The sequence below is a fragment of the Clupea harengus genome, chromosome 1, assembly GCF_900700415.2.
Source record: "Clupea harengus chromosome 1, Ch_v2.0.2, whole genome shotgun sequence".
NCBI lineage: Eukaryota > Metazoa > Chordata > Actinopteri > Clupeiformes > Clupeidae > Clupea > Clupea harengus.
Window position 1 is genome coordinate 17,382,074 of NC_045152.1, and position 26,393 is coordinate 17,408,466.

The window sequence follows — 26,393 nt, forward strand, 5'->3', positions numbered from 1 at the left end:
TCAATTTCGAGAGGTAACGTGTAGAACGGCCCTGCAGTGTATAGTTTGGTAATACTCAATTAGCAAAGGAATTAGAGGTAAAATGCTCTGAGATAGCCATATATGACATGTTTGTGAACTGGACCTCGGGTTAATCTGAATGTTTGCAGTATATTTTGATAGGCGTAGTGTGTAGACCTGGGCACTTTAGCAAAGTCCTTTTAGGTTTTCAAAACGTAGACTTTTATTATGACGGATCTTGCTATTTACGCGACCCGAGTAACGTTAGTATTTCAGCGTTACCCACCTTATGCTATGCTAGTTTCGCAGTAGTTACTGGTGGAGCAGTGTACAAATATATAGAGTGTTTTGCGCACGAAAAGACCCTTTAAAAGTGCATTTGCTGTCATAAGATCGCTTTTAGTTATACGCAGTTCCTTAGGAGAGGTAAGTGTCTGTATGAATGCAATGTCCACTGACATTTGAACGATTTTTTGTGTGTTCTTTTTCCATTAGCCAAGTTGTGAATTAGCTAGCTAGCCAGTCTCATAACACCAGCCAGCATGATATTAGAGTAGTTGCCCCTGAACGAGTTAACAGCATTATAACAAAATGGCCAAGGTAGTATTCTTGATCGTTTTCATTCGAATTAAACGTAGAGTTTGATAGATTTCTAGCGCTTTCCGGTTTGTGAATGTTTGAACATGTGGATTTTTGAGTCAACTAGTGTTATGTGCTTGAGTAGGCCTGTTTTTTCATATTTGCTTCTTGATTATAACGCAGATTAAGTCGGCAAAACAACGCCAGTAATGTTTTATTCAGATGCAAGATGTGCCTTAGACCAGATATCAAGTCAGGTAGCAGTTCTAACAAAGTGTTGTGTATAGCGATACTGATAATGGAACAAAATAAGATGTCAAACAGATAGCTCGCCGCTCCCCCAATTAAATCAGCGTAGTGTATATCTAAATGATGAGCATCCTCTATGCGCCAATAGCTTGCTAACTAGATCAGACCATTCACATCTGGGTCCGCCTGCATTAGCTTTAAGGGTAGTTTGAAATGTCACCCTTTGAGACGTCCCGTGTTAACTTAACTTGTCAGTGGAAAAACAAATCGAAATCCAGTTGTTTAGCTGCTGAAATTACTTTTGGTACTGTTCTTATTGTGTCTTCAATGAATAGTTGACGTTAGCAAACCATTGCGATTTGTGGTTTATTTTAGAAGAAGTGGTAGTTGGGCAACAGTGTTGGTAATGTTCCTATTTCTCAGTTGTTGGCTAACGTTACCTTGAAGAGAAAAATCTAGACGGACTCTGTTTGCTAGATTGGGATTTGGGGCTGAGGTTGTCGTAAGGGTAAATCAGCAATCATGTGCAATAGAAATAATGGCAGATCTATTTTGTTATATATATTTAGCCAATGTCTTCTAGAAACGAGTAAAGTATAACCATGTACCTTGTAGATTGGTGACCTCACTTTGGAAATAACGTTAGTTTTTAGGCAAATCAAGCCGGACACCCGACAGAGGCTGACTGCAGTGGTTGTGTTGCGGGCTATTTCATTTTACGTATTTTACGTACAAGCTGCATCGATAAACTGGTCTAAAACGAATTGATATATCCTATTATCTTGGCAATGTGTCATTTGACTGGGGTTTATGCACGTCCTTTCCATTGTAGGGTGAAGCTTTCACTGCAAATAATGTAGATATTGATTCCAGTGGGCGTATTGTTAGTGCGATAACTTAACTGTACTTTATTTTTAACGTCAAGTGCAGATAACACTATCTGCTGCAAGGACTGTAACTGCTGGAAGTGTTTCCACACATCCATTTGAGAAACCTCTGTGTTTTTTCATGAGATTTGGTATACTTTGTGTGATATATAGATAGATAGATAGATATCAAATATTTGTATTCACTGCATATCCTGTCTGTGATGACGTTATCCTAGACTGCTTCGCTTATCTTTCATAATGCTGAACATAGAGGCGTTTAGATCTTATTGGTTTTTATGTCGATTTTGGGTTTTCTTATTGGATATATGCTATCCCAGTGTGCTGTCTGATTGGACAGTCACTGACACAAACGCAGATGGTAGTTGGCTACATGAAACGTCAACAATACGGTTTCCTTCCTCTTTTTTTGAAGAGCTTTCGCTGTTAAACGCCAGTCGTGTTGCGGGGCGCGGTCCGGTAACTGTGTTAAACTAGAAGCAAGCTTCTAACGTTAGCTACTAGTTATTGATTTCGTTTGTCTCTCTCTTTAAGATACTGCGGTAAGGATTAATGCTTAATTATTTTATCATTCGTAGGTTCCCCGCTCTGACCTTTATGTGAGGATCTAGCCGCAGGGGAACGGGTCACAGACGGGAGGAGAGACTCGGAGCGACCGATCGCAGGATCCTGATATCTGAGCTTTTATTCGGAGTCTTTGTATCCATTCCCTGACGATAGGGAATAACCACCGGGAACTGAGGCAAACACGGTCAACTATCTGCAACACCAGGCTGTTCTCAACGTTGAATCCACCAAACAATGGAAGCGATTGCTAAGTACGATTTCAAAGCAACTGCTGACGACGAGTTAAGTTTCAAACGGGGGGAAATCCTGAAGGTAAACATTGCTGTTCTCTTATTTAACACGTGTTGTATGTTGAGATGGTAACTAAATTGAAGCTGCACCTTGCTTATGTTTCATTTAAATGCGGTGCAGTGTACACTTATTGAGAGACCCTCACTAATATTGCATATTGCAAATATGGAATGAGCGCTTACAATATCCTTTCTGCTGTGTTAGATAGTGTTTACTACAGTAACATTTACTACAGTTCTGAGTTCTAATAGCCCACATGCCTGGATGTTTTTGAATCATTTGCATGGTAGAATCCAGAAATGATGCTATACCACAATCTGGTTTCCAAATATATTGGCCTAAATTGAGGCGCAGACCTCAGGTTCCGTCTATGTTAGTGGGAAGAGAATTGATACATTTATGATCATGAAACACTACTGATGTATTATAACTTTCACCAGTGCAGGCATCGGAAGGGGGGGGGGTTATATATAATCGTTTAATTATCATTCTCAATTTCATATTATTGTCAATCCATCAAGTGGACTTGATAACTCAGACCATGTTTCCATTAGGACTTTGAAGATGCTATCATGCATGTGTAAACCTAAATGAAAGATGTAAGCATGACTTATCTTCCCTCCCTCTGATCCAGCATCAGCAGTAGTTGGATGCTGCATCACAGTGGTGGTGGTCTTGCCATTAGTCCTGACTAACATTCCTTGATGGTTTGTGACACATGCAGCTGTAAGAGAATGACCACCCCCCCACCCCCCCCACACACTTTCTGTTGTACCTGCATATCCAGTCCGTATTAAAAAAAAATACCACTGGACCTTTAGACTCTAACCTATCGGCTGCCTGGCACAAAGCTTCACTCCCTTTTCATTCAAAAGAACAAGGGTAAAAGAGTTTGTGTTCTCATTTTTGACTAGATGAGAGTACAAGAAACCAGGAAGACAGAATTTCCCTCCCTCTACACAGCGTTGAGGTTTATTCATAGTTGTGTTAATCCCCTCAGATGAACATACAAAGCTGTCATACAAAGATTACAGGGTCAGATTTATTTTAAAATCTATAGGTAATTTGACAGCACAGATAGTTTGCATTTGACAGCACAGATCGTTTGTGCAACTCATCACTTGACTGTTCCATTCAGAAGGGACTGATTTGTCAAAACAGGGAAATTATATTTTGACCATGGGTCCATCATGCCATGCAGGTTCAGTGGGATTGGGGGGACTGAACAGGCATTTACACTTGATACGAGCAGGAAATGCAATCAGAGAGAGCGAGAGAGAGATTGATTCTCTATATTGCCTTTGCCACTGGGCAAGCAATTGACTGTAGCTGCCATAGCCTTAGTGCTCTCAGTTGGCAGCGTGTGGTGCAAAGACCCCTCCATATGGCAGCAGAAGCCAGATCAAGTAGCAGCTCCTACTGAAGCCACTGAAACATTTTTGTTACTTGTATTCCATATTTCTGTACAAACTGGGTGCATTCCTTCTTTTAAAGTTCTCCTAAGGTTGGCGCTAGTCTTGAAGTCCTAATCTGTGTCCTGTTGGTGTATGCCTGTCACTTCTGTCAAGCGTCCCTTCATCAGATTAATCCTTAGAGGCTCACAAGCACTTACGGCTTCCATTTTCAATAAGTTTTAGTCCGCTAGCCTATGTAATCTCATTCTGTCTTGTGGCATGAAAAACAGGAAAAATGGCCCCACACATGAGAGGTCTCAGCCAGAACATTACATTACTGCAAAAGACAAAGGAGGTTTTACTTGGAGTGTACTTGTTGCACCGATATTTTGTTGATATACCTCAATTGCTGCCGTGCTTGATCACCTTCGGGAGAGGAAGAACTGGGGCCCTTTGGTGCTGTGGCATGGACCCCAGAATGCAAAGACTTCTGCCTCAGCAAGCCTCTGCTGTTGCATGCTAACCACACAGAGAGGAAGTGAGTGATGGAGCAGCAACTCTGACTGCCGACTTTTCTGCTTTACATCTCCGTTTGCTTTCTCCTTTTGTAAAAGAAGACTCCCGTGAGACTTAAGTGGGGTGACGTTGTCCCTTATTTCAACTTTTTCTCTCTTGTTTTTCCAAGAACTAAGGTCACTTCTGCAGCTCGGCCTCATCACAGGCTCATTTTAAACCAATAGGCAGCACTTGAAACGCGCCTCACGGAAATGGAGCTGTCAAGACTGATTGGTACAAAGGCAGAAGCCAGCACCCACTCCAGACAGCGTGCACATCTGTTGCAACGCATCACATGGCCAGCAGTATGAGGATGTCCGATTGATAAATAAAAGGCCAAATATGCTGAGGAGTGAAGTTGAAGTTGTCCAGCTGTTTGCTCTCCCGTCATACCCCAGTCACTCAGCTGTCTTTCACCTGTCAGCTTTCCTGCTGCCACCTGACTCCTGCAGCAAACGGTCCATGCATATTTAAGCAGGTGTGTTTGGACGGCACGTTTGTTTGTTTTGGTCTTGTGCTGCGGGACGAGTAACTGTGGACTGAGAGCGAAGCGAAGCGCATGCTGTTGCTGAGTCCTGCTGATGGCAGCGGCATGTGTAAACTGTAGCATATGCTGTCACTGCAGGGAAGCTGCTCAGTACTCACTGACACTAATATGACAAGAGGAGAGCCGGGTGTGAGGAGTCACTGCGAGGCCGTGTTTCAAATATGTTACTTGTGCTCCACACATGACCTCAGTCTGCTGTGTGGCCATGTGAGAGAAACACACTGCTTGAAGACCTATGGTTCCTCCTTGTTTGTTTTGCTTATTAATTAGATTGCCTTGCCTGCGCTGAGCATAAAGAAGGGGAGTTGAGAAGAGGGATCTGATCCCCAGCTATAATATTAAGAGCCGAGGCAAGAAATGCCATCTTGATGAGTTGGCAAACCTTAAGCAAAACCCAGGGGCTGGTAGATAGTGCTTGCTCTGTTTGGTAGACTGCAGGTTTGCAATGCTGAAAAGAAAAGAGGTGGGAAAGAACATGCATCAGAAAAGAAGGGTGAACTAAGTGTGCTCTCCAGTCACAGGGATGTGCACAGCAGGAAAGGCCACTGTTAATGAGTGGCCTGGAAGTATGGAGAGAGACTGACTTTTATCTGTTGTACTTAAGAATCAAGCACCCCTGCATAGGCTCTTTGTGGTCACAACATTCTGTGGTGGCTTAATCGCGATCACAAACTCTCAACTCAACTCTCAACAACTGGTGGTGTACTTGAAACACAAGAAAACAATTGAAGTGGTTGCAGTAGAGGTTAGGGGTTTGACCTAGCGAGAAAATCATGCACAGTAACAAGAACTTGACTCTTGTCCATTGAAAACAGAAATCCATATTTTGTATCCTTTATGAACTCAGAATGTCTTGTTAATGTCTCTTTGTACAGGGACACCCTTCCCTCTCGATCCTAACCCCTAAGGTTAATCTCCGACAGCTTGGTTGTTTGCGGAGTCACATCCATCTCTCTGCTCTCTCTGCTCTTTTATGTGACCAAGAGACAGGGGGAGAGGGAGCATTTGGTTGTAGCCTAGGTCTTTGGCCTTTTACGTCTTCAGCATCAGCTCTCTTGGAACTCCGCCCCTACAATCAGGCCCTTTGTGTGTGGCACTCAAGCAGGGTCCAGATTCATGGAAGGGCCCTTAGGCAGGCCACCTTTCGCAGAGAGGAATGGAGAGTCGCGCCTGACCGGAGCCCATGCACCATCAGCGGCCCACCGTAGGTGAAGCTGTTCCAAACAAGCGCCTTCCCTAAGTTACTGTGAATGAGTTACCATCATGGACACCGTCACTGTGCTGTCTTTTTAGTCTTTTGTTAGTGTCTCCCTGAGATATGAGTGATATTTCTTTTCCCCTGGCTGTCAGTTCTTCACGTTTTAAGGCTCACAAATGTGTGTATGGAGCTCAAGCTCACAAGATCTTTCGCGGCCACTGAGTCAGGAGTGGTCACTGGGTCGGGAGTTTGTTGCAGCTAGAGCCATAGACTCTTTCGACTCTAGCCACAGCATACTTGCACCTCACTCACACATGCATCTGTTTGGATTTGATGTATCAGCTGTGACGTCTTCCTGACTCATCACCCACGTCACATGGAGAGCTTATTTTACAAGTTCATTCGAGAGAATTGAAATTTGAAAGAAGAAGCTTAAACCAATACACACGTCATACACAAAGCAGAGAGATGTGGCAGTTCTTTCTTATAAACTTGCCCTTCAGTTAACCTCTTAATGATCCATCTTTCTGCGTAAGGACTGGGTGGGGGTGAGTGGACTTCTAAGACTCCTGTTATCTTCACATATGCGTTTTCTCCGCACTCTACCTAGAAGGCTTAGAACTCTGATCGATTTCACAGAATTAATGCAATTTGCCCCCCTAACTGATTTCTTCCCTAGGGAAGCTTACCAGCAGCTTATGTGTGTTTGATTGCAGCATTTGAGGAGCACAGCCAGAGGATTAGGAGGCCAGTTTTACTCAGAATGGATGGCGGGCACTAACACCCAATCTGATTTGGCCTTGACAATCCAATAGGTGTCTAAATGAGGAACCGCCAATGGGGCCTCAGAGAAGATCTTCAGGGCTCTAATACAATCATGGTGCCGCGTCAGAGGGGGGCTGGAGAGCCGAGAGAAGCAGATGGAGTTAGAAAAATGTGTCCCACAGCTCAGTCAGACTCGGTACAGAGGGTTTTTCCTTGAAACTATTAATGGCCGGCTGCCTACTGCCTGAGGGCCAAATCTGCCCTAATGAAATCATCTGAAATATTCCACCCAATGAGAGGGAATATGGAGAGGTGTAAGGGTGAATCTGCCCTTATGAAATCATCTGAAATATTCCACCCAATGAGAGGGAATATGGAGAGGTGTAAGGGTGAATCAGTGTGCAGGTGATGTCAGTGTTAGGATGCCGGAACTGAGCCCTGCAGGCAAGGGAAAAGATGTTTTTTTTTGCATTACTACTCTGGATCTCCATCATTACCCAAGCAAACCTCTCTCACACTCACACACACACACACACACACACACACTCAAGTTCTGACAGTTAGTGGTTTCTTCTCATCTGATTCAACTTGAAATCTGCGGTGGGGAAAAGGTCAAAGGAAACAGCTGAGTTGATGGAGCTCATGTTGCCCCTCGGCTCCGGGTGTCAGATCTGTAGTCCTGTGGCACCACTGCTCTCTGACGAGTCACTCTGGCTTGTGAGCGCCAATTCAGCCGGCATGCTGTCTGACATTTCATTAACACATTTGTCTTTAGACCAATATTGTGTGTATATGTTTGTCTGCACTTTTAAATGCTTGTTTTAGTCTTCAGTCCATTTCATGCCTCAACACCTTATATGTTTTCTTGAATAAATGGGGCGCAATTTTCCAAGCATTTCCAAGTTTACACCCACATCAGATCTATATTGGAATGTTCCCTCTCCGTAGCTGTCTACTAGAAACCTGCTCAATTAAAAGCCCATCACAAGCTCCTTTGCAATCAGGTTTATTCAGTGACACAGGTGGCCTTTGCAGTGGCTATGCCTTGAGGCAAATATTCATAATATGCATGGCAGTTTCATGACTGGACTGTTGTGTAGTTGTTTTGCCTTTATTAAATTATGTCAAGAAAAAAGCCCATATTCATTAGCTTTCATGAGCCCCCACCAAAATCTGATAGTTATCATTTATGGTATCACTTCTTGATTGTTGGCACTTTTTCATTTGAGGACCACAACCTCCAAACCTCAACTCTCACATATGAAACCCATTAATGTAGCAGGTAAGAACAACATGGGATCACACATACTCTGTCTCACGCCAGTTAGCCTAGCTATTCTAGTTAGCTATGGAACTCTAGCCTAGGAAGCTATCTTAACAGTTGGCAGTTGCTAGGGTGTGTTCATATGAACTAATTAGCTGCTAAATTAAATGTATGTATTTGGCAGCCAAGCAGAGAAGCAGCAGTTTAATTGAAGTGGATGTAATGTCAGCTAGATAACTAGCTATGATTTCATGCAAATGGAATCTGCCATATAAACTGTTCTAAAGTTTTTAGCTAAGCAACCATAGCAACCAGGAAACATTGTTTGCTGCATAGCCTGAAGCAAAGTTTAATTTCTCAAAATCAGCTCACCAATAAAAGGCAGTCTTGGGTTCAAAGTGATTGCAACCAATTGCGGATGATGTTAAACGGCTTCACATATAATTAAACAATCCTGAGAGAAATAATGGGACATCAATGGGGCAAGGGCTTGTGGCGGTTTACTTAGTCAGTTCACCCACTAAGCACATCTACAGTCGTTCTTTATAGGTTTTAAATACCGCTTAGGGAAATAGAAATAAGGCCTCTCTGCAGGTACCTTTTAAGCCTGAGCTTATATAGGCTATAATGCACCCAGAATAATCAGTATACTTTGTATCAGTATGTATGTTGCTCTTACATAAATAAATACATTTATAATTATTTAAAAAAAAAAAACAATGAAAGTATTTCTGTCAAGTAAACACAGCTACATATTCAAACAATGTTTGTTACATTAGTTACCTGCTTAAGTAGCAATAGAACATAAGAACAGAAAGTGCCGCTGTTACTGAAGTTATAGCAACTTCCTTTATATATCAGGAAACTAATCTACACGTTACTTGAAGTTATAGCAACTTCCTTTATCAGGAAACTAATCTACACGTTACTTGTAGAGACTCACGTGCTGAAAAGAACACCTCCCCCCTCCCAAAAAAAAAAAAAAAAAACAGAACTTTACGAAACTCTGACTCCAATTACTATCTCAGTGTAACGTTAGTGTATGAAGGAGAAGTCACCCCCTCCCTTTGCCCTTCACAAACATGTTAATCCAATGGTTCCAATTCCCTCTCTGGAGACTACTATCATTACTTTTAAGGATACTAGGTCGCCAGGGGATAGATTAACGATTCGACTTAAGTATTTAGCGTTTATTCCCGTGCAACATCATAACACTAAATAAACACTAAATAAATGGCTTTCAGTGTAAGTGGTTATGGGGTATCTGAGAGGGCTCTGTGTAAAGGGATGTGTTAATGAGGGGTGTCACTGAAGGCCGCCCGCTTTTGTTTCATAATACTGGCTTGTAGTCCTAAACCTTTTGTTGACTCTTGTACTCGTGTCAGTGGATTTTATATCCAAGAATAGAAAGGGCTTTTATAATCCTGTCAGCCAAATGGACTTGGTGCATTAAAGATCTTTCTGAAGAGCCTCTTAAAACATCATCTTTGTGATGGGGTGGGCCTCCAGTCTGAGCAAAGCCTCATCTGCTGTCATAAACACTGCACTCTCTCTTGTGTGTCTCACTCCAGATGCATTCTGGTTTTGGACTGTTGAAACTGGAAATGAGTGTTCGTGTGGCTGTTAATGGTTTTAGAAATCGTGTTTTTTTTTGTTTTGTTTTTTTAAGCATTCGTGTGTGCAGACATCTCTCACGCATCAGACCTTTATCGCTTAGTCTGAAGTCACACTGGTGTAGCCCTGCTTCGATCTTGACGCCAGTGCGTTCTAATTTGTCCTGTTGTGTGTGTGTGTGTGTGTGTGTGTGTGTGTGTGTTTTGAGCAGTGCTATATTGTAAACCGACCTTTCCTATGCAGCTGTCCACTCCAGGGGTAACGTGCTCCTGAGTCAGAGAGGTAACTTCCAAGGCTGCCCCATGTTGCTGGTGCTGGTGCTGGAACCTGCTGTAGTCTTTCTGTGTGGACAAGCGCTGTGATGGTTGTGTTTTCCATACAGTTTTACATTGATATTATATTCTCATACATTACAAGCTCCGCTAAGCTATACACACAAACCCCGAATTTTGAATTTCTTTTTCTGGAGCACTGTTTGTTTACAACATTTGATGGCTCAGTGGTCTAATGTAGCGATCTGCTGTCAAGCCGAGTTATCACTTCCAGAAAGTGCAGGATGGGAACTCTGCCATTAAGGGTGAAATATCCCGGTGGGGAGCACACGCATCTCGTGACATCATCTCGTGACTGACTCTGAGTCACGTCAAAGCCCAGAGGAAAAGCAGAATAGCAGCACAAGAAACCCCACGCTAACCGACAGCGCCTGTGCTTTCCGCTCTCCCCAACTAGCACCCACAACCCCACACTAGTGTGAGACTGACTGACTGACTCCTCTCCCCTCTGCAGCATCTCTTCCGGCGTTGGCTCTGACCTCAGGAGCCCCCAGGCCTCACACCGAGTCGGCTTTCCGGCTCTCCTCTATAATTCACGGCAGGCAGGCGGGCGGGCGGGCAGGCAGGCAGGCAGGCAGGCAGGCAGGCAGGCAGACAGACAGACAGACCTGTGGCGCTGCTCTCCGCTGGAAGGCAGGCGTGTATGAACCGTCTGAAACGCACACGAGCCCAGGCGGGTCTGCTGGGGCTTGCTCTTGGCCCAATCCCCTGGGGGTTGAACATTATTTCCGAGCGTTATGTAATCAGCCCAGCGTTCCCTCTCCAGCAGGCTTGTGAGAGAGGAGCAGAAGTTGGTCTGGCCGTGGACTGAAACTGACCAGGGAATGGAGTAGACCTTCAGTCCCTCACTTCTCTTCTCCCTACTTTCTCATTTTATCTTTCTTTTTTTGTTTTGGCCTCCCCCTACCATTCTGTTCTCACTTCCTGTTCTTTGCCTCTTCCACCCCCAGCAGCTTCCTGTCTCCACGTCCCAGAATGCCTCCACTGGCGAAACAGTGTAGCAGACAGACAGAGAAAGCATAGCATAGCATAGAACAGTGTACAACATTATGCAGAAGCATAGCATAGCCTAGAACAGTGTACAACATTATGCAGAAGCATAGCAAAGCACAGCAAAGTGCAGACAGGAATGTAGGCCACAGTTAAGTGCAGAATAACACAGTAGATCATGCTCTCCTCCCCTCAGTGATATTACAGCATAGCATCACGTGTCTGAGCGCTTCAGTGCAGCACAGCCCAGCACAGGTAGTAACCCTACATCAGCTCATACCAGAACAGACCACAACAAAACACAGGGCAAAGTCACACAAGTTGGCTGTAGCATGTTGACCTCTGTGATGTTTCGGCGTTTAGACAATAGTCCAGAATAGTTATGCCATTCTACCCAAAAAGTAATGAACAATAATAAATGAAAAATAAACATTTTGACTCAGCAGTTTGTACTTCTTGTGGTCAAAACAGAAATGATTCCACACTTACAACAATGTCATCCTATTTTATTTAAAAAAAAAAAAAAAAAAAAGATTATTATTATTGTACCCTGTACATGCTTATTGTATAGGTTTACACATGTGTACATGGTCAACTGTGGCCTTGCCAATCTCGAAATGATTGTATGCATGATCACGGGGACACTTTGGCTAAAGGTTTCCGAAGGAACGATTATTCCCAATTGTTCTACAGAAAGCTGGCTTTAGTCTGTCTTGCCCTCCAATGGCTTGATTCCACTCCCTGCCACTAATTAGCATCTCTCCCCTCTTGGGAGCCATTGATTAGTTCTTTGTGGAGTTCGATCCTTCCGAGGTCTCCATCTCGCCTCTATTCTGTGTTAAGCTTCTTACTTAAACCCTGGCTTTGGAGGGCAGTCTGGAGAAATTGTCCTAGAAATCCATTAGGGTTGGATTCGTAGGAGGAGGGATGCATGAAACCTAATGAACAAGGTTGTGGTAGAACATTCAGTTTGTGTGTGTGTGAGTGAGACTGAGTGGCTTGTTCAGGCCGTAGCTGATCTAGCAGTAGATGCAACAGTCAGAGGTGGGTGGTGGTTCAGGCGAGCTAACAGCTGAGAAACACAAAGATATTTCTCCCATTTCAACATGGCGTACGATTAAGTTTAATTTGGAAGTAATCATATTACCTCATTCAAGCTTGACTGGCTCATGTGAAGAGAAGTTGTTATTTGCTGTCTGTCTTAAGACTTAAGCCACAGAACTAATGAAATTACTTTGAATTGGGCATTTTCCTCTTGGAGGTGCTTGTGCTCTGCTCCGTGCTGCTGTTCTTGGAGAGGTCAAATCAGATCAGATCAAAACTTGGATACCAGAAGAACGAGCGCCTCCCTCCCCCTGCCCGCCGCCCGCCGCCCTCCCTCCATGTGCCCCTCTCGTACCCCCTGTGTGGTACAGTGTACTGCTTCTGCACCAGTGACTTCAGCCCAACATAAGTGCGTGCATAGTGCTGGTCACTGATCAACCACATCAGTTGCCAGCCAGACTGCCTTCCAAACCACAGTGCAAACAGCAGCTTCCTGTTCCTGCATCCATCCAAGGGAAAAGAACAGCCATGCAGTAAATATTGGCCTGTATCACACTAATGGAGTGAAATGGACTCCTAGTACAATGGCAAGATGGTCTAATAAGTACCGCTCTGTGTCTTTGTCTGTGACCTGTGTCTGACAGTCAGTTGAACGCATAAACAGTAGCGTCTAACTGTGACAGCCTGACAGAGCTTCTGACTTGATGCACATTCACACTCAGTGAGGGTGAAGCACAAAGGAGCATGGCCATGTTCTGTGTGTGTGTGTGTGTGTGTGTGTGTGTGTGTGTGGGTGTGGGGGTGAGCTTCTGACTTGATGCACATTCACACTCAGTGACCGGGGTGGAGCACAAAGGCCATGGCCATGTCTCTGCCGTTCTGGATGAGGAGAGCGTCTTTGCTTCTTTGCTTCTCTGCTCAGTCAAGCAGGCGGCGCAATCTGCCCCACGGCCCCCATGTTGGCGTGTGTGATGGACACAAGCAGGTCACCACGCTTTCTTCTATACTGTGGTAGGCGTGCGTGTGTGTGTGTGTGTGTGTGTCTGTGCACATTGTGTGTGTGTGTGTGCACTTTGTGTGTGTCTGTGTGTGATAAGGGACAGGCTGTGCTGGCCAGTGCTGAGCACGGCCACACACACATACACATATACACACACACACACACACACACACACACACAGGCTTAGTGCTCTCTCCTTAGGGGAATTTCAGCCTTTTCCTCATGTTTCTTTTCTTGTGCCTAGTGAGAGGACAGGACTTTTTGCTCTTTCCAGTATCATATCCTCCATTTTTGTCTTTTTTTTTTCTTCCCCCTCATCCACTCCCGTCCCCTGTCGTTCTCTATCGCTCTCTAATCTCTGGTGTGACGTGTTCTCTGGCTTCTTTAATTGAGTGACTGGTTGGACTGATGAGATCATTCACCTCCCTCCAGCTAAGCTGCGGGTGAGCTGACGGGATCTCATCATCCTCATCCTCTTCTTCATCATGGAGTTATCACAGAGCTGGCAGGAGTGTCTGCTTGTGTGTCTGCTGCTGGAAGGCATGCATGCACGGCTGCACCCAGACTGACACGCTAGAGAGGCTTAGAGTAGAGGAAGGGGCGGAGAGAGAGAGCGAGAGAAGAAGGGCAGATGTGCTAAACCGGTGCGTGTTCACCAGCGGCGCGTGTTCACCAGCGGCGCTTACCAAAGCACGGCCCAAGACTCTCTGACTGCAGAAGCCACTTCTGAGAAACTACCCACATGCTCTGGCATCTCTCTCTCACAGCCTCCTCCTCAAGACACTACAGTCCCAGCTTGTTTGTGTGGGTGTGGATGTGGGGGGTGGGGGGATGTGTGTGGGGGGATGTGTGTGTCAGTCAGTCAGTCAGTCAGTCAGTCAGTCAGTCAGTGTGAATAAATCAAGTGTTCCAACTCTGACGATAAAACTATGTAGCACACAGACTCATAACACTCCACATTCCACGGAAGCCCAGATTCCAGGTAGTTCAGCCCTCGCTGACTCAGTCACAACACACAACTGCAGCGTCACCCACGTCATCACTTTGTCCACGAAACCGCTAGATGTCTGTCAAAAGAAGAATGATAAACTAAGATTCTTGGTGTAGGTTGAGGGAAGCGCTTTCCATACATCTGCAAGTCCCTCCTCAGCAAGTACACAAATCCTTCTATTGTCCCTGCTAGGGCAGAGAGCCTGTGCTCCAATCATAGAGAGGAGTCTAGGGACATTGATAGGGTACAGTGCACCAGTTCAAAGCCTGATAGGAATCCAAGCAGTTGCTGGAGGTTGTGGCATTTCTGCATCCTCTGACCAATTAACCAATCAGCATTGCTCTTTTGACTCCCACATAGGTCTGGGTGGTAATACGGTATACCGGGGTATTTAGAAATTCCGAAAGTAGGATTTTCAGTACCGTTAAAAATAGATGCTCCCGTTTCTAAACTGATACGGAGCCAGCTTGGCTAACTGAAGAATTATTTGGAGGTAGAAAAGAAATACTTTCTTGTGGTGACCACTTGCATGCATTACTAGTATTTAATATAATTTGTGGTGATCTGGCCCATATTCTTATGTGTTTATATTCAAGCTACTGTTGGTAGATTGGTTAACTACATTTCCCATACACCCCAGTGTGTGATTACAACATTGTGTGTTCTGCAACAACAAGGAAGTGGAGTGGTGTCAGTTAAACTAAGGATGATCTTTTAAACTCTTCAACAAGGAGTTATATCTGCGTTTCCTTGGCACTCGACTTCCACACGGCTGACCCCATTTACTCATTATTGGTTCTGGAGTTTACAGTGCATGATGGCTAATGTAGTTTTGCTCAAATTAGGTCATTTCTGCTCTCTAGGTCTCCTAGCTAATCAATTAAATATGACTAGATATGGAATCATGAGAATATTGCCACATGTAACTTTATCTTGAGATGACGTCTTCCGACTACAAAAGCAGTTTATTAGCCACGTGATTTTCTTCAGCGGCCAGTCTGCCACCACATGGTCTCAGTTCAGCAAAACTCACACAAATACCATCATATACCATATACCCCAGTGGAATGTCAGGATGGTGTGTGTGAAACAATTGATACCACCCACACTACTTCTGGGTAGGGGTGGGCGATATGGCCAAAATCTTTTATCACGGTTACGGTATCACGGACTATTATACGGCTCTTCAGAATGTTCAGAAAAAGTTCTGTTGATTTGAATGGGCCACCCCAACGTTTGCAGGTCTGTAATTTCTTTATATTCACCGCTGCGAAAAAGTAATGATTGCGGTCATTGGCAATGGGTTTTGTGCTTCTAATTCACATCTTTCATATCATTCCGCAAGTAGTCCGGTCATTTAACGTTTTGGCAAGTAACCATATAATAGCGGAATAATGTATAGTTCGGCGGTCATTATCTAAAAATAAATCGATTGGATTTCAAAATAAGAGTCTCCCGCGGTTGAAACGGTATTGTCAAATCTCGACCGGTAAACACATTTCTACCGCTGCACAGTATATGTCATATCGCCCAACCCTACTTCTGGGTAGTGTTCTTGCTATCTCTAATCAAATAGTGAGGCCTCAGCACCAGACATTCAATGAAGGCCTTTTATGGTATTACGGTGATTTCCCCTCATATTCTGGTGAAGCAGTTACTGGAACGTACCTAGCACAGAAAGCAGAACTTGAGTCATGATCATCTGCAATTTTCTTGCACGTGTTGTTTTTTGGGTCTCTATCTATCTGTATCTCTTTTTTCCTGTTGTCCTGCTGCTCCCTCTGTAACCCCTCTCCCCTGGGTCTGGGTGTGGCGTGGGGGTCAGAGGGGAGCCCCTCGTCCTCTGCCTGCCGGGCCTCAGCTGCTTGTTCTTCTGGTTGGCAGAGATGGAGGGGAGGGCGAGGGTGAGTGAGAGGGAGAGAGTGAATGCAGTGTGGGCAGATGGGGCCATTTCAGGAGAAGGGTCCTGCCATCCTCCCCTCCTGTTAGTGTGTGTGTGTGTGTGTGTGTGTGTGTGTGTGTGTGTGTGTGTGTGTGTGTGTGTGTGTGTGTGTGTGTGTGTGTGTGTGTGTGTGTGTGTGTGTGACTCTTAAACCGTGTGTTAATTACCGCTGAGCTAGAGTACTTCATTAGTGTCAGAGGAGGCAGGCTGACTGCGCTGGGGATCATGCCAGGGCTTATATCCAGAGTGCTCTGCCACACACACACGCACGCACTGACACTCTCTCACACACACTCACTCACTGACTCACACAAACTTATAGACACACTATCCACCCCTGCTGAGATGGCCTACCATCCCCCCTCCTCCCACCTCACTCTGCCCCAGCACACGGGTGTCTATTCAAGGGAACCCTCTCACTCGTTGTCCTACACATCTCTTTCTGAGTATATGTCTTACTCTCTTTCCATCTGTCTCTCTGTCTGTGTCTCTCCCCAGCTGTCAACTCCCTATGCAGTGGACATGGAGCATTTGTTCCAGTCCCTCTATGCTCCAACACACACACACACACACACACACACAGGGTTGTGAGGTTTTCTGTGTGTGTGAACAGAGGTCTTGTTGGCTGCATGCACATTTTCTTTGTTGCCACATAAAAGCTACGGCCTCCATCCGCATGTCTGTTGTATTGTGACTTCTGGTAACCCCTGAATCTGCCCTCGAGGGCTTAGAGTACACACACTCACTCACTCTCTCTCTCTCTCTCTCTCTCTCTCTCTCTCTCTCTCTCTCTCTCTCTCTCTCTCTCTCTCTCTCTCTCTCTCTCTCTCTCTCTCTCTCTCTCTCTCTCTCTCTCTGTGTATCTGTACAGATGCATAAGGGTAGGCTGGAGGTCTATTATCAGGAATAGCAGACTGGGAAATTTAAGGGAGCTGTTGAAAGGGGGGTAAAGATAATAACGGGCGAAAAGAAGAGAAAAAGGCTTTTGTATGCAACCCTGACAGATTAATTCATGCTCTCCCATAATCCGGCTGCAGCTGTGAGGTCGGCTCTTGCTGAATCCCTCGCAGGATTGAGCCGCCCTACGGACACGTGGACCCACCCTTTACCCCACCCCCACCATGCAGCATGGCTCTCTGGTTGGAGTCAGAGGGCTTCTCTCTCTCTCTCTTCCCTCCCTTTGTGTGTCTCTCCCATGCATAGCCTACATGATCAGCCTTCTTTATTTCCCATGGATGAGCCATCTTTCTCTTCTTGTCTGTGTGCACTCCTCCTCTAGGCATCCTCTCTGCAGCCATAAAACTGCCAATCAAAATCACTGTCTCCAAAATGGGCCTCATTGAGAAAGGGTGACTCCAGACATTTGCAGTGCCACCACAGTAGACCTGTCAGCACCATAGTACAAGTGGAGATAGAAAAGTGTGATTTGCACTACTGAGCTGTCCGACATGATCTGCACTTCTGTGCCATGCGCCAGCTGGGAGGGAGATTATGGTCAGCTTCTCGAGTGCAAACTCTTTGGCCTCAGCCTGATTTAAAAGAAAATAGACCAAGTGCCGAGACAATCCAGCAAACCCACAGAGGCCAACTAGCACAGTGAGGCACAGTGAAGCACAATGCTGTACTTGTGTGTGCTCACAGAAAGGAGTGGGGAAAGAAACCCAGATTTTCCCAATTGTAGGCAGTTAGCTGTTGTCTTTTATCTCTTCTGTTCTAGCATAGAATGATTGGGGGTGGGGGTGATGAACGAGGGATGAGATGAATGAAAATAGTGTATTCTATGTGTCAGGCATCAGGTTGAGATCAGGCTGCTCCAGGCAACACTTTCCCCCCATATGTAGTGTGACACTTGGAGATTTCTACGAAAGGAGCTGTTGTGCGTGTTATTGTCTGTAAACTGCATCGCTGGAGCATCAGCCAGGTCCGTTATCTGGTCCTGCAGCATGCGCTAACGTCTGTGCTGCTTGGCCGCTAACCACCTAATGTGATAAAGGATCGAAGCCAAAGAGTGGGCTTCTGCAACAGAACCGCCTTTCTTCTTGTGTGATCCCCTTCCCCCTACTGAAAGCCTGCTCTCCATTGCCGTTGGAAGTGAATAGGCGTCAGTCTCTCGATGCCTGGAGCCGAGACATCAGCTGGAGGGTGTTTATCCGTCCAGCAACGTTTGGAAATCTGGGTTGCCATTGGCTTGGCTTTGAGGCTGTTACTAGTGAGTTGGCTTCGAGTTAAGTAAGTTACAGTTACATTTAAGTAAGTAACTGTTTTTTTCCCTTCACCTTTGGACACACTGTCGAACTGACAGTGAAAACTTCAGGGAGTTAATTGCACAAATGTGTTTCCACGGAAAAGAGAGGTCACAGGAAATGGCATGACCTAGCCTGGCAATGTGTTGGTTGCTGTCTACATTTCTGCAATTGTCGTTAGCTCACATGGCATAATGTCTCCGGCAGTAGGTAGGCCATGATCCTCTCCCTGGATATTACAGTCGTCAAATTGACGCCTCCAAAAATTCCAGGAGTGTAGGCAATGCAAAAAATATTGGACATAAAGTGTTTTACCTGCGTCCTCCGTGGCAGTTAATTTCTGCTTGGATGGAAATGTGGAATGGGAGAGAAATTGAACATGTAAAGTGTAGCCTTAAATCATTTAATATGGAGGTTTGTACAGATACAGAAATGGTACGTCCTGTCTTGCCAACAGGATTGTTGCCTGCAGGACTTGGCGTGGATCCAGCCAGGTGGAGTGCAGCACCCCTCATGCATTTAGTCCCCTACTATTGGGAGGCTGAAAGATCACCGTCTGATGCCCAGTCTGTGTCCCTACCCTAGATATGGAGGAGCTTTTCAGGTTCTACTCCATGCCGTTATCTTCCTCTGAAATCTGTCCTGTGGAAGGCTGTTCCAGGGTGGTATCTCCCACTGCAGATAGAGGTGGAAACACCAACATATACAGTTATTCATTTGGCACATTTTCATCAAGACGTATGCTCCCTGGGTACTGAACCCTTTGGTGGTGTTGGCACCTTGCTCTGCCAATTAATATCAGATGAGGTAAAGAACTCACAATCTCAGCTCAATTCAGTAGACTTCGTGTACGAATGGTAAAACATTAGATTAGATTAGATTAGATTAGATTCAACTTTATTGTCATTGCACAGAGTACAGGTACTGAGGCAACGAAATGCAGTTAGCATCTAACCAGAAGTGCAAAGTAGAAGAGTGCAGAGTATGTGCAAATGGTAATATAAATATAGATAAATATGGTATATACAGTATGACATAAGATATAAGTGGTATGAGCAGTAAGAACATGAGCAGCAATAAAGGTGATTAGTGCAGATGTGATATAGATATATGTAAAGTGCAGGTGAAGTACAGGTGAAGGTGGCAGTAGAGGTAATAAAGTTATAAATGAGGTAGGAGACATGATAAGATATAAGTACGATGAATATGGATATGACAACAATTTAACATAAATAGATATATACAATGAACAATTTAGTGCAAATGTTCAGTGGCTGGAGGTAGGTGTGTGGCAGTCAGGCCAGGGTAGAGAGGGGAAGACAGGAAGGAGTGTGAGGGGGTAGCCAGGGGGAGCTATCACCGTGGTGCAGAGTTCAAAAGGGTGACAGCCGCAGGGAAGAAGCTGTTCCTGAGCCTGCTGGTCCGGGAACGGAGGGCCCTGTAGCGCCTCCCTGAGGGGAGGAGGGCAAACAGTCTGTAGTTGGGATGGGAGCTGTCCTTCTCGATGCTGCGCGCCTTCCGCAGACATCTCTTGCGCTGGACAGCATCGATGGTGGGGAGTGGGGAGCCAGTGATGCGTTGGGCAGTTTTCACTACCCTCTGGAGGGTGCTGTTGGTGTTGATGCTCTCAATGGTGCAGCAGTAGAAGTTCACCAGAATCTGAGGAGACAGATGGGCCTTCTTCAATCTCCTCAGGAAGAAGAGACGCTGGTGAGCCTTCTTGACTATGGTTGAGGTGTTGAGGGTCCAAGAGAGGTCCTCGGAGATGTGGACACCCAGGAATTTAAAGCTGGCGACACGCTCCACCTCTGTCCCGTTGATACAGGTCGGGGTGTGTGCGCCACCTTTGGTCCTCCTGAAGTCCACAATGAGCTCCTTGGTCTTCTTGGTGTTGAGAGCCAGGTTGTTATTGGCACACCACTCTGCCAGGTGCTGAACCTCCTCCCTGTAGGCCGACTTATCGTTGTTGCTGATGAGGCCAATCACCGTTGTGTCGTCTGCAAACTTTACAATGGTATTAGAACCATGTACAGCTGTGCAGTCGTGGGTGAAGAGGGAGTAGAGGAGAGGGCTCAGCACGCAGCCCTGTGGGACACCAGTGTTCAGGATGAGGGTTGAGGAGGTGTTGTTGTCTAACCCGACAGACTGGGGTCTGTTGGTTAGAAAGTCCAGAAACATCATTAGCTTTTCAGCTTTAGTTAGTAGTGCCCTTCTCTTTTCTTCCTGTTTCCCCCTAATCTCCTTCCTCGGCCCTGTCTGTGTTTAGAGCTCACCTCACCCATGGACTAGCTTGAGCCCCCTCTGCTCTGGGCTGTCCCCAGTTGTCCACCATCTTTCCCCCTCTGGGCTGGTGGAGGTACAGACACTGGGGAGCTGCTCCATCAGCAACCTGAGAGACGCTTTTGCTCTGTGGCGGCTATATTCCTCTCTCCCTGTGAAAATCCCCACGCCGCCTTTCAACTCCACTGCTATGTGTAGTGAGTGCCTTGTGAGAGCAACAGCAGCTCCTCCTGCGTCTGTGGCTGTCTGTCCTTGTTGCTGTTCACACAGCCGAGGTAGTTGCAGCGGCGCTCATGCCAACGTGGGCAGACAGTGTGTTGTGCTGTTGGGTGCCTCAGGGAAAGAGGTGGGGGGGGGGGAGCGCGTGCAGTTGTGTGAAGGGTTGCAGAGCATGCGGCACGCAATACGTGATTCAGAAACGCATTATTCTTTTAGCAGTGGTAAGATGGATGACCTCAAATGTTTCCTGTAATAACTTGTTTAAAGAAAAGTTTGTGTGTGTGTGTGTGTGTGTGTGTGTGTGTGTGTGTGTGTGTGTGTGTGTGTGTGTGTGTGTGTGTGTGTGTGTGTGTGTGTGTGTGTGTGTGTTGGGGATGGGCATGGGCATGAGTACTCGTAATCGATTATGATTTTATGACGTCACATTTGACAGTTATCCAGTGAGGAAATGGAGTAGGGGGAATGCACAGCTAATAGCTAAAATCGTGGCCAAGATTGGTTGGTGATTTACTTCCTCTCGATGTGAGATCCCCTATAATACGAGCCTTGGAGTATTTGCTAATTTTCTCTGTCGAGTACTGAAGCTGTCAATAGGACCAAAGTGCACATCCCTCGTGTGTGGACTGAAAATGAGGAAATGATGATCACTTTTCGATAGGCTATTTTGAGTTCTGTTAATCTTTCCATCAAGAAATTGACAAGTGCTGCGATATTCTGCGATTAAGTATTGTATCCTGTCACATGTCAGGTAAGGATGTAAGGTAGTTATAAATGTCAAATCAGATTGTCAAATCAAGCATGTCGCTTTGCTCATTATCTCTACTGTATGCCTGTAGTCACCTGCATCATGTAGCTCAGTCGATCGCAAAGCTTATGGTGGTAGATCGTGTCATTTAAAAAAAAAAAATTCAAATCAAGTTAATATTTTTTTTTTTTTTTTTTTTCTATAAATTGCAAGATCACAACGGAAGTCATTTAAGGTTACCTTTCCTATAGAACAGATCTATAGCTTTTTCATTAAACAAAATAAAAAGCCTTATGTTATTTAGCTGTGAATAATGAAGGAAGCAATAAATCCGATTATTATCCAAACCCTTGAGAGCTGTTGCCATGGAGATTTAACGTTACTTTCTGTTTGAAGATAAGGTAGCAGCGAGTGTTGAAGAATGGATGACTTGAAATTGGACGACTTTTAAATTAATATATGAAATTGAACAACATCAACTTTACGGATAAAATAAATAAACAAGGATACGTTTTGTAGTCCTGGTAATCTTTTGTTTAGCATATTGGCAAGGTTATTTATTTTTGTTCTTGATGAATGAATGTTTGTTTATTAATCAGTTATTTTTCAACAAATAACTCAATTATGATTACAAAGAGGAACATTTGCAACATTCGGTGCTGTAGGACGGTCTACTCAGATCTGCTGTGCTGTGCTGTGCTGTAGGACGGTCTACTCAGATCTGATGTGCTGTGCTGTGCTGTAGGACGGTCTACTCAGATCTGCTGTGCTGTGCTGTGCTGTGCTGTGCTGTGCTGTGCTGTGCTGTGCTGTGCTGTGCTTGTGTGTTGTGCTGTGCTGTGCTGTGCTGGGTGCTGTAGACGGTCTACTCAGATCTGCTGCACGGCCTCCCCTGTGCTGCTCCTCAGAGACCACACCTCCTGGGGAGGAGCCAGCGCTGCCTGCCTGCCTGTGTGTCAGACCTCCTGCCAGATTGTCTGACAGAAGTTTAGGTGACGCAGAGGAGAATTCCCTTTTCAACATTTTCTTTACAGTAGCCGAATGATCACCCGGCAGGTGCTCAGCTGGGTGATCCCCCACACAGTGTTCCCTCTCTGGGCTGGGCAGGCTGGGAAAGGGCTGATTCTGTTGTGTTGACACTACTCTCCAGATAGATGTGGCTGAATCTGATGTTTCTCAGTCGTTCCATCCATGCCCTGAGACCAGCTCCAGGCTGTTAGTTAGCCGCATGTCACATTTGCTAAGCTGCCACTGTGCTTGTGTGTGTGTGTGTGTGTGTGTGTGTGGGGGGGGGGGTGGGTGGGTGGGTGGGTGTGTGTGCTGCAGACCCTTTTGTGCACAGGAAGGACGTTGCACTCTTTCATTTCCTCCTCCACACTTCCCACCGCCTCTTTGGTTTTTTTCTCTCACTGCATCATTTGTTTGTATTTTAAGGGTTGAAATATGTAGCCACGTCTCTTTTGGAGATCTGTTGCAAAGTGTGGGGAGCCCCCACCCCCAGCCACTATCCGTGGGGAGCCCGAGGGCAAACCATGGGACTCATTGTGAACCTTTCACACTTCAGCATGGGTGATGATTTGGGTCAGGTATGCCCTGCGTTTGTGTATTTGAGGGTGGGGGAGGTCACATCTTGCTAACCCCATGGGTTTGTGAAAGTGGGGCGTGTGTTTGTTTATTTGGTTTTTTAAGGGGTGCCTCTTTCCCAGGGTGCTCTTAAACTAAGAGAATTTAACAATTCTCACACACGCACTTGTTTACATGCAACAACACAAATGTTTACATTTTCCACCATTTTCCATTTTGTCCTGTTGTTCCCAGGTATTAAATGAAGAATGCGACCAGAATTGGTACAAGGCGGAGCTGAGCGGCAAAGATGGCTTCATCCCCAAGAACTACATTGAGATGAAGGCACATCCGTGAGTACAGCAGTACTGTAGAGCTCTACCTCACACACTCACTCACTCACTCACTCACTCACTCACTCAGTGTGTCTCAGCTTTAATGTAGAAAGCTGTATTTCCTCCCATAGTGGTGCCACACACACAGAGCTCTCATAAGCCACAGGCCCACCCTTTTGCTGTGCTCCTCTCTCCATCATTTAAGAGCATAATGGCTTTTGCATTAGTTTTCTGTTACAACATGGCTGGCTGATTCTTATGTACAGCGAAAGCCTTCAGGACTGGAATGAAGCATCTACAAGGAAGAGCTTATAATTGTGAGACAGGTTCTGTTCGTTTTTACGATAGCACTATCGACCTTTGATCCTCAATTCCATTCGCCAGGCAGAGGATATTTGCACCCATCCTTTCCAGAGAGAGGGGGGGGGGGGGGGGGGGGGGAGGAGGGAGAGGCAGTGCCCAGAGTGAGAGCCCTTGGTAGGTAATGTTTGGAGCAGTAGGCAGTGCCCAGAGTGAGAGCCCTTGGTAGGGAATGTTTGGAGCAGTAGGCAGTGCCCAGAGTGAGAGCCTTTGGTAGGGAATGGTGAAAGGCGCCCCCTGGGGTACTGGATGTCCGTCAACTCTAATCGCATTTTGACGCTCACCTGTTTAGAGGCAGGCCCAAGCCACACACACACACACACACACACACTCCTCTCCATCCTCCTCAGGCTACAGCTAGCTCAGTGACTGGGGGGTAGTGCCCTGCTTGACACTGCTCTTTGAACACACAGCTGCCCCATAGCTGCCCCATAGCTGCCCAGGCTCTCTTATCTGTGGCCTTCTTCATTTTGCATATTGTTTAAGAGTGCTTCCACATGGGCTTGGTTTGCAAACGCTGGACGGTGAAGCAGTGTGTGGTTAAAGGCTACTTAGCCGTGTTATTCAAAATAAGAGCATAATGGGACGGATTGTTCTCCGAACCATCCAGGAAGGTTACCTTTGTAGCCGGGGCCCAGAGGGCAGACAGACAGGCTTGTGACTCCACAAGGGAGCGTTTGACTCATCGGCCCGTTTTCAGTCAAATGAAAGGGGCACGTTCAGCTCCAACGGAAAGGCTAGATTGGGTATGATGTTTGACCTCTCACACGGGACAAGGCACCCAGGATGCTTCAGCATCACAACGCAGTTAAGGTCACCCACAGCATGAGCGCAAATGTAGGCAGACTACACCTCACAGCGCTCAACCCATTAATTTTAGTAATTCGCTGTCTCTCCCTCTCTCCCTCTTTCCCTCTGTCTCTGTCTCTGTCTCTCCCTCTTTCTCTCCCTCTCCCTCTGTCTCTCCCTCTCTCTCTCTCTCTATCTCCCTCTCCCTCTGTCTCTGTCTCTCTCTCCCTCTCTGTCTCTCTCTCTCTCTCCCTCCCTCTCCCTCTCGTATAAAAGCGCTGGGGGGCATTTTTAGACTTAATTGAATATTGACTGTGTTGCATCACTGGCAGCAGACAGGTTTTTGCCAGGCAGATGGCCGGGGTCAGGATTGGGGGGTGGGTCAGGGCAACACTCCCCAGCATGTGTCTGAGACACGGGGGCAGCCTGCACCCACCCATCCACTCCTGCCGTGCTTTCATGAGAGGTGGTGGTCCTTCTGCTCTTTAGGTAGGTCCAGTAGCCATCAAGGCTGTTTCAATGTGCATTGAGAGGAGGCTGTCACTGGATTCAGAGCCCTACCTGCTGCCCCCCCCCCCCCCCCCCCCCCTCTTTGTTTGTTTGTGTGTGTGTGAGTGTGAGTGTGTGTGTGTGTGTGTGTGTGTGTGTGTGTGAGTGATAACGTGTGGTTTATAAGAGAATGATTAATGAATGATTGGTAGCCCTTAACCTGGCTAAAGAACTGCAACCCAGATTGTTAGAGGCGCTTGTTCAATGGGTTATTTCACCCAGTTTTACAGAAGGTAAAGATCTGTTTCGTGGTTCTGTTACATGGTGCTCTGATAATGGCAGTGTGATAAGAGGTGTGTGTGTGTGTGTGTGTGTGTGTGTGTGTGTGTGTGTGTGTGTGTGTGTGTGTGTGTGTGTGTGTGTGTGTGTGTGTGTGTGTGTGTGTGTGTGTGTGTGTGTGTGTGTGTGTGTGTGTGTGTGTGTGTGTGTGTGAGAGAGAGAGTAATGACTGAGTTAGAGTGGAGTTTGCCCTGAAGTGAAGTTCTACTTCCTTGTTGGATTGTGTCTCTCCCTCTACCTTAGTCAGCAGACTTTCTGAAGGCTAGTTTGAGACTTGACACACAACACTTGGAAGCACACACATCTACCCCTGCTTTCTCCTGTGTGTTGATGGCAGTGTTCTGATGCAGCCTGTATGACCCATGTGTGGTCTGTCAACAAGGCAACATCCCCCACCCCACACACAAACACACACACACACACACACCCACACCCACACTCACACCCACACACGTATCCATGCAGGCGCTGACACCAGTTTGTACATGTGTGTGCCTTTCTGTTATTTCCCTGTGCCTTTGTGAGCTTTGGGCAGTATTGTCATGTCACAGGACCTAATGACAGCCATGTGACACTGGTGGGGAGGTGTTGCTGGCGTCTCGCACCCCTCCCCCCCCACCCCCCCAGTGACACCAGGCGGCTCCAGGCACGCCGAGCCTCCAGTCTGCATCCTCCGCTGCGTGGCCATGGCTGCATCACTGGAAACAGACCAAGGAGACGAGCCCAGAGAGGAACAGAGAGTAGCTTGACATCGGGATTGTAGTTTGCGAGGTATAATGAGGTTTGTTAGCAAACTTGCCAGTCACTAACAAGCTAAACGTG

At 46.1% G+C, this 26,393-nt stretch overlaps 1 protein-coding gene across 2 annotated transcripts in view; it reads left to right on the forward strand.

The window, feature by feature from the left end:
* The first annotated feature begins 267 nt into the window (after positions 1 to 267).
* grb2b (growth factor receptor-bound protein 2b) overlaps positions 268 to 26,393 on the forward strand; it is a 31,518-nt gene continuing 5,392 nt past the window's right edge. Inside the window, exons 1-3 of one of the 2 annotated variants that reach the window (XM_012818335.3) lie at positions 268 to 426; positions 2,294 to 2,594; positions 23,515 to 23,612. In XM_012818335.3, the coding sequence (XP_012673789.1) occupies positions 2,517 to 2,594; positions 23,515 to 23,612 (176 nt within the window). In that variant the 5' untranslated portion in view covers positions 268 to 426; positions 2,294 to 2,516. Of the gene's footprint in view, positions 427 to 2,213; positions 2,595 to 23,514; positions 23,613 to 26,393 lie in introns of those variants that run through there. The other variant, XM_031569087.1, reaches the window with a different exon arrangement.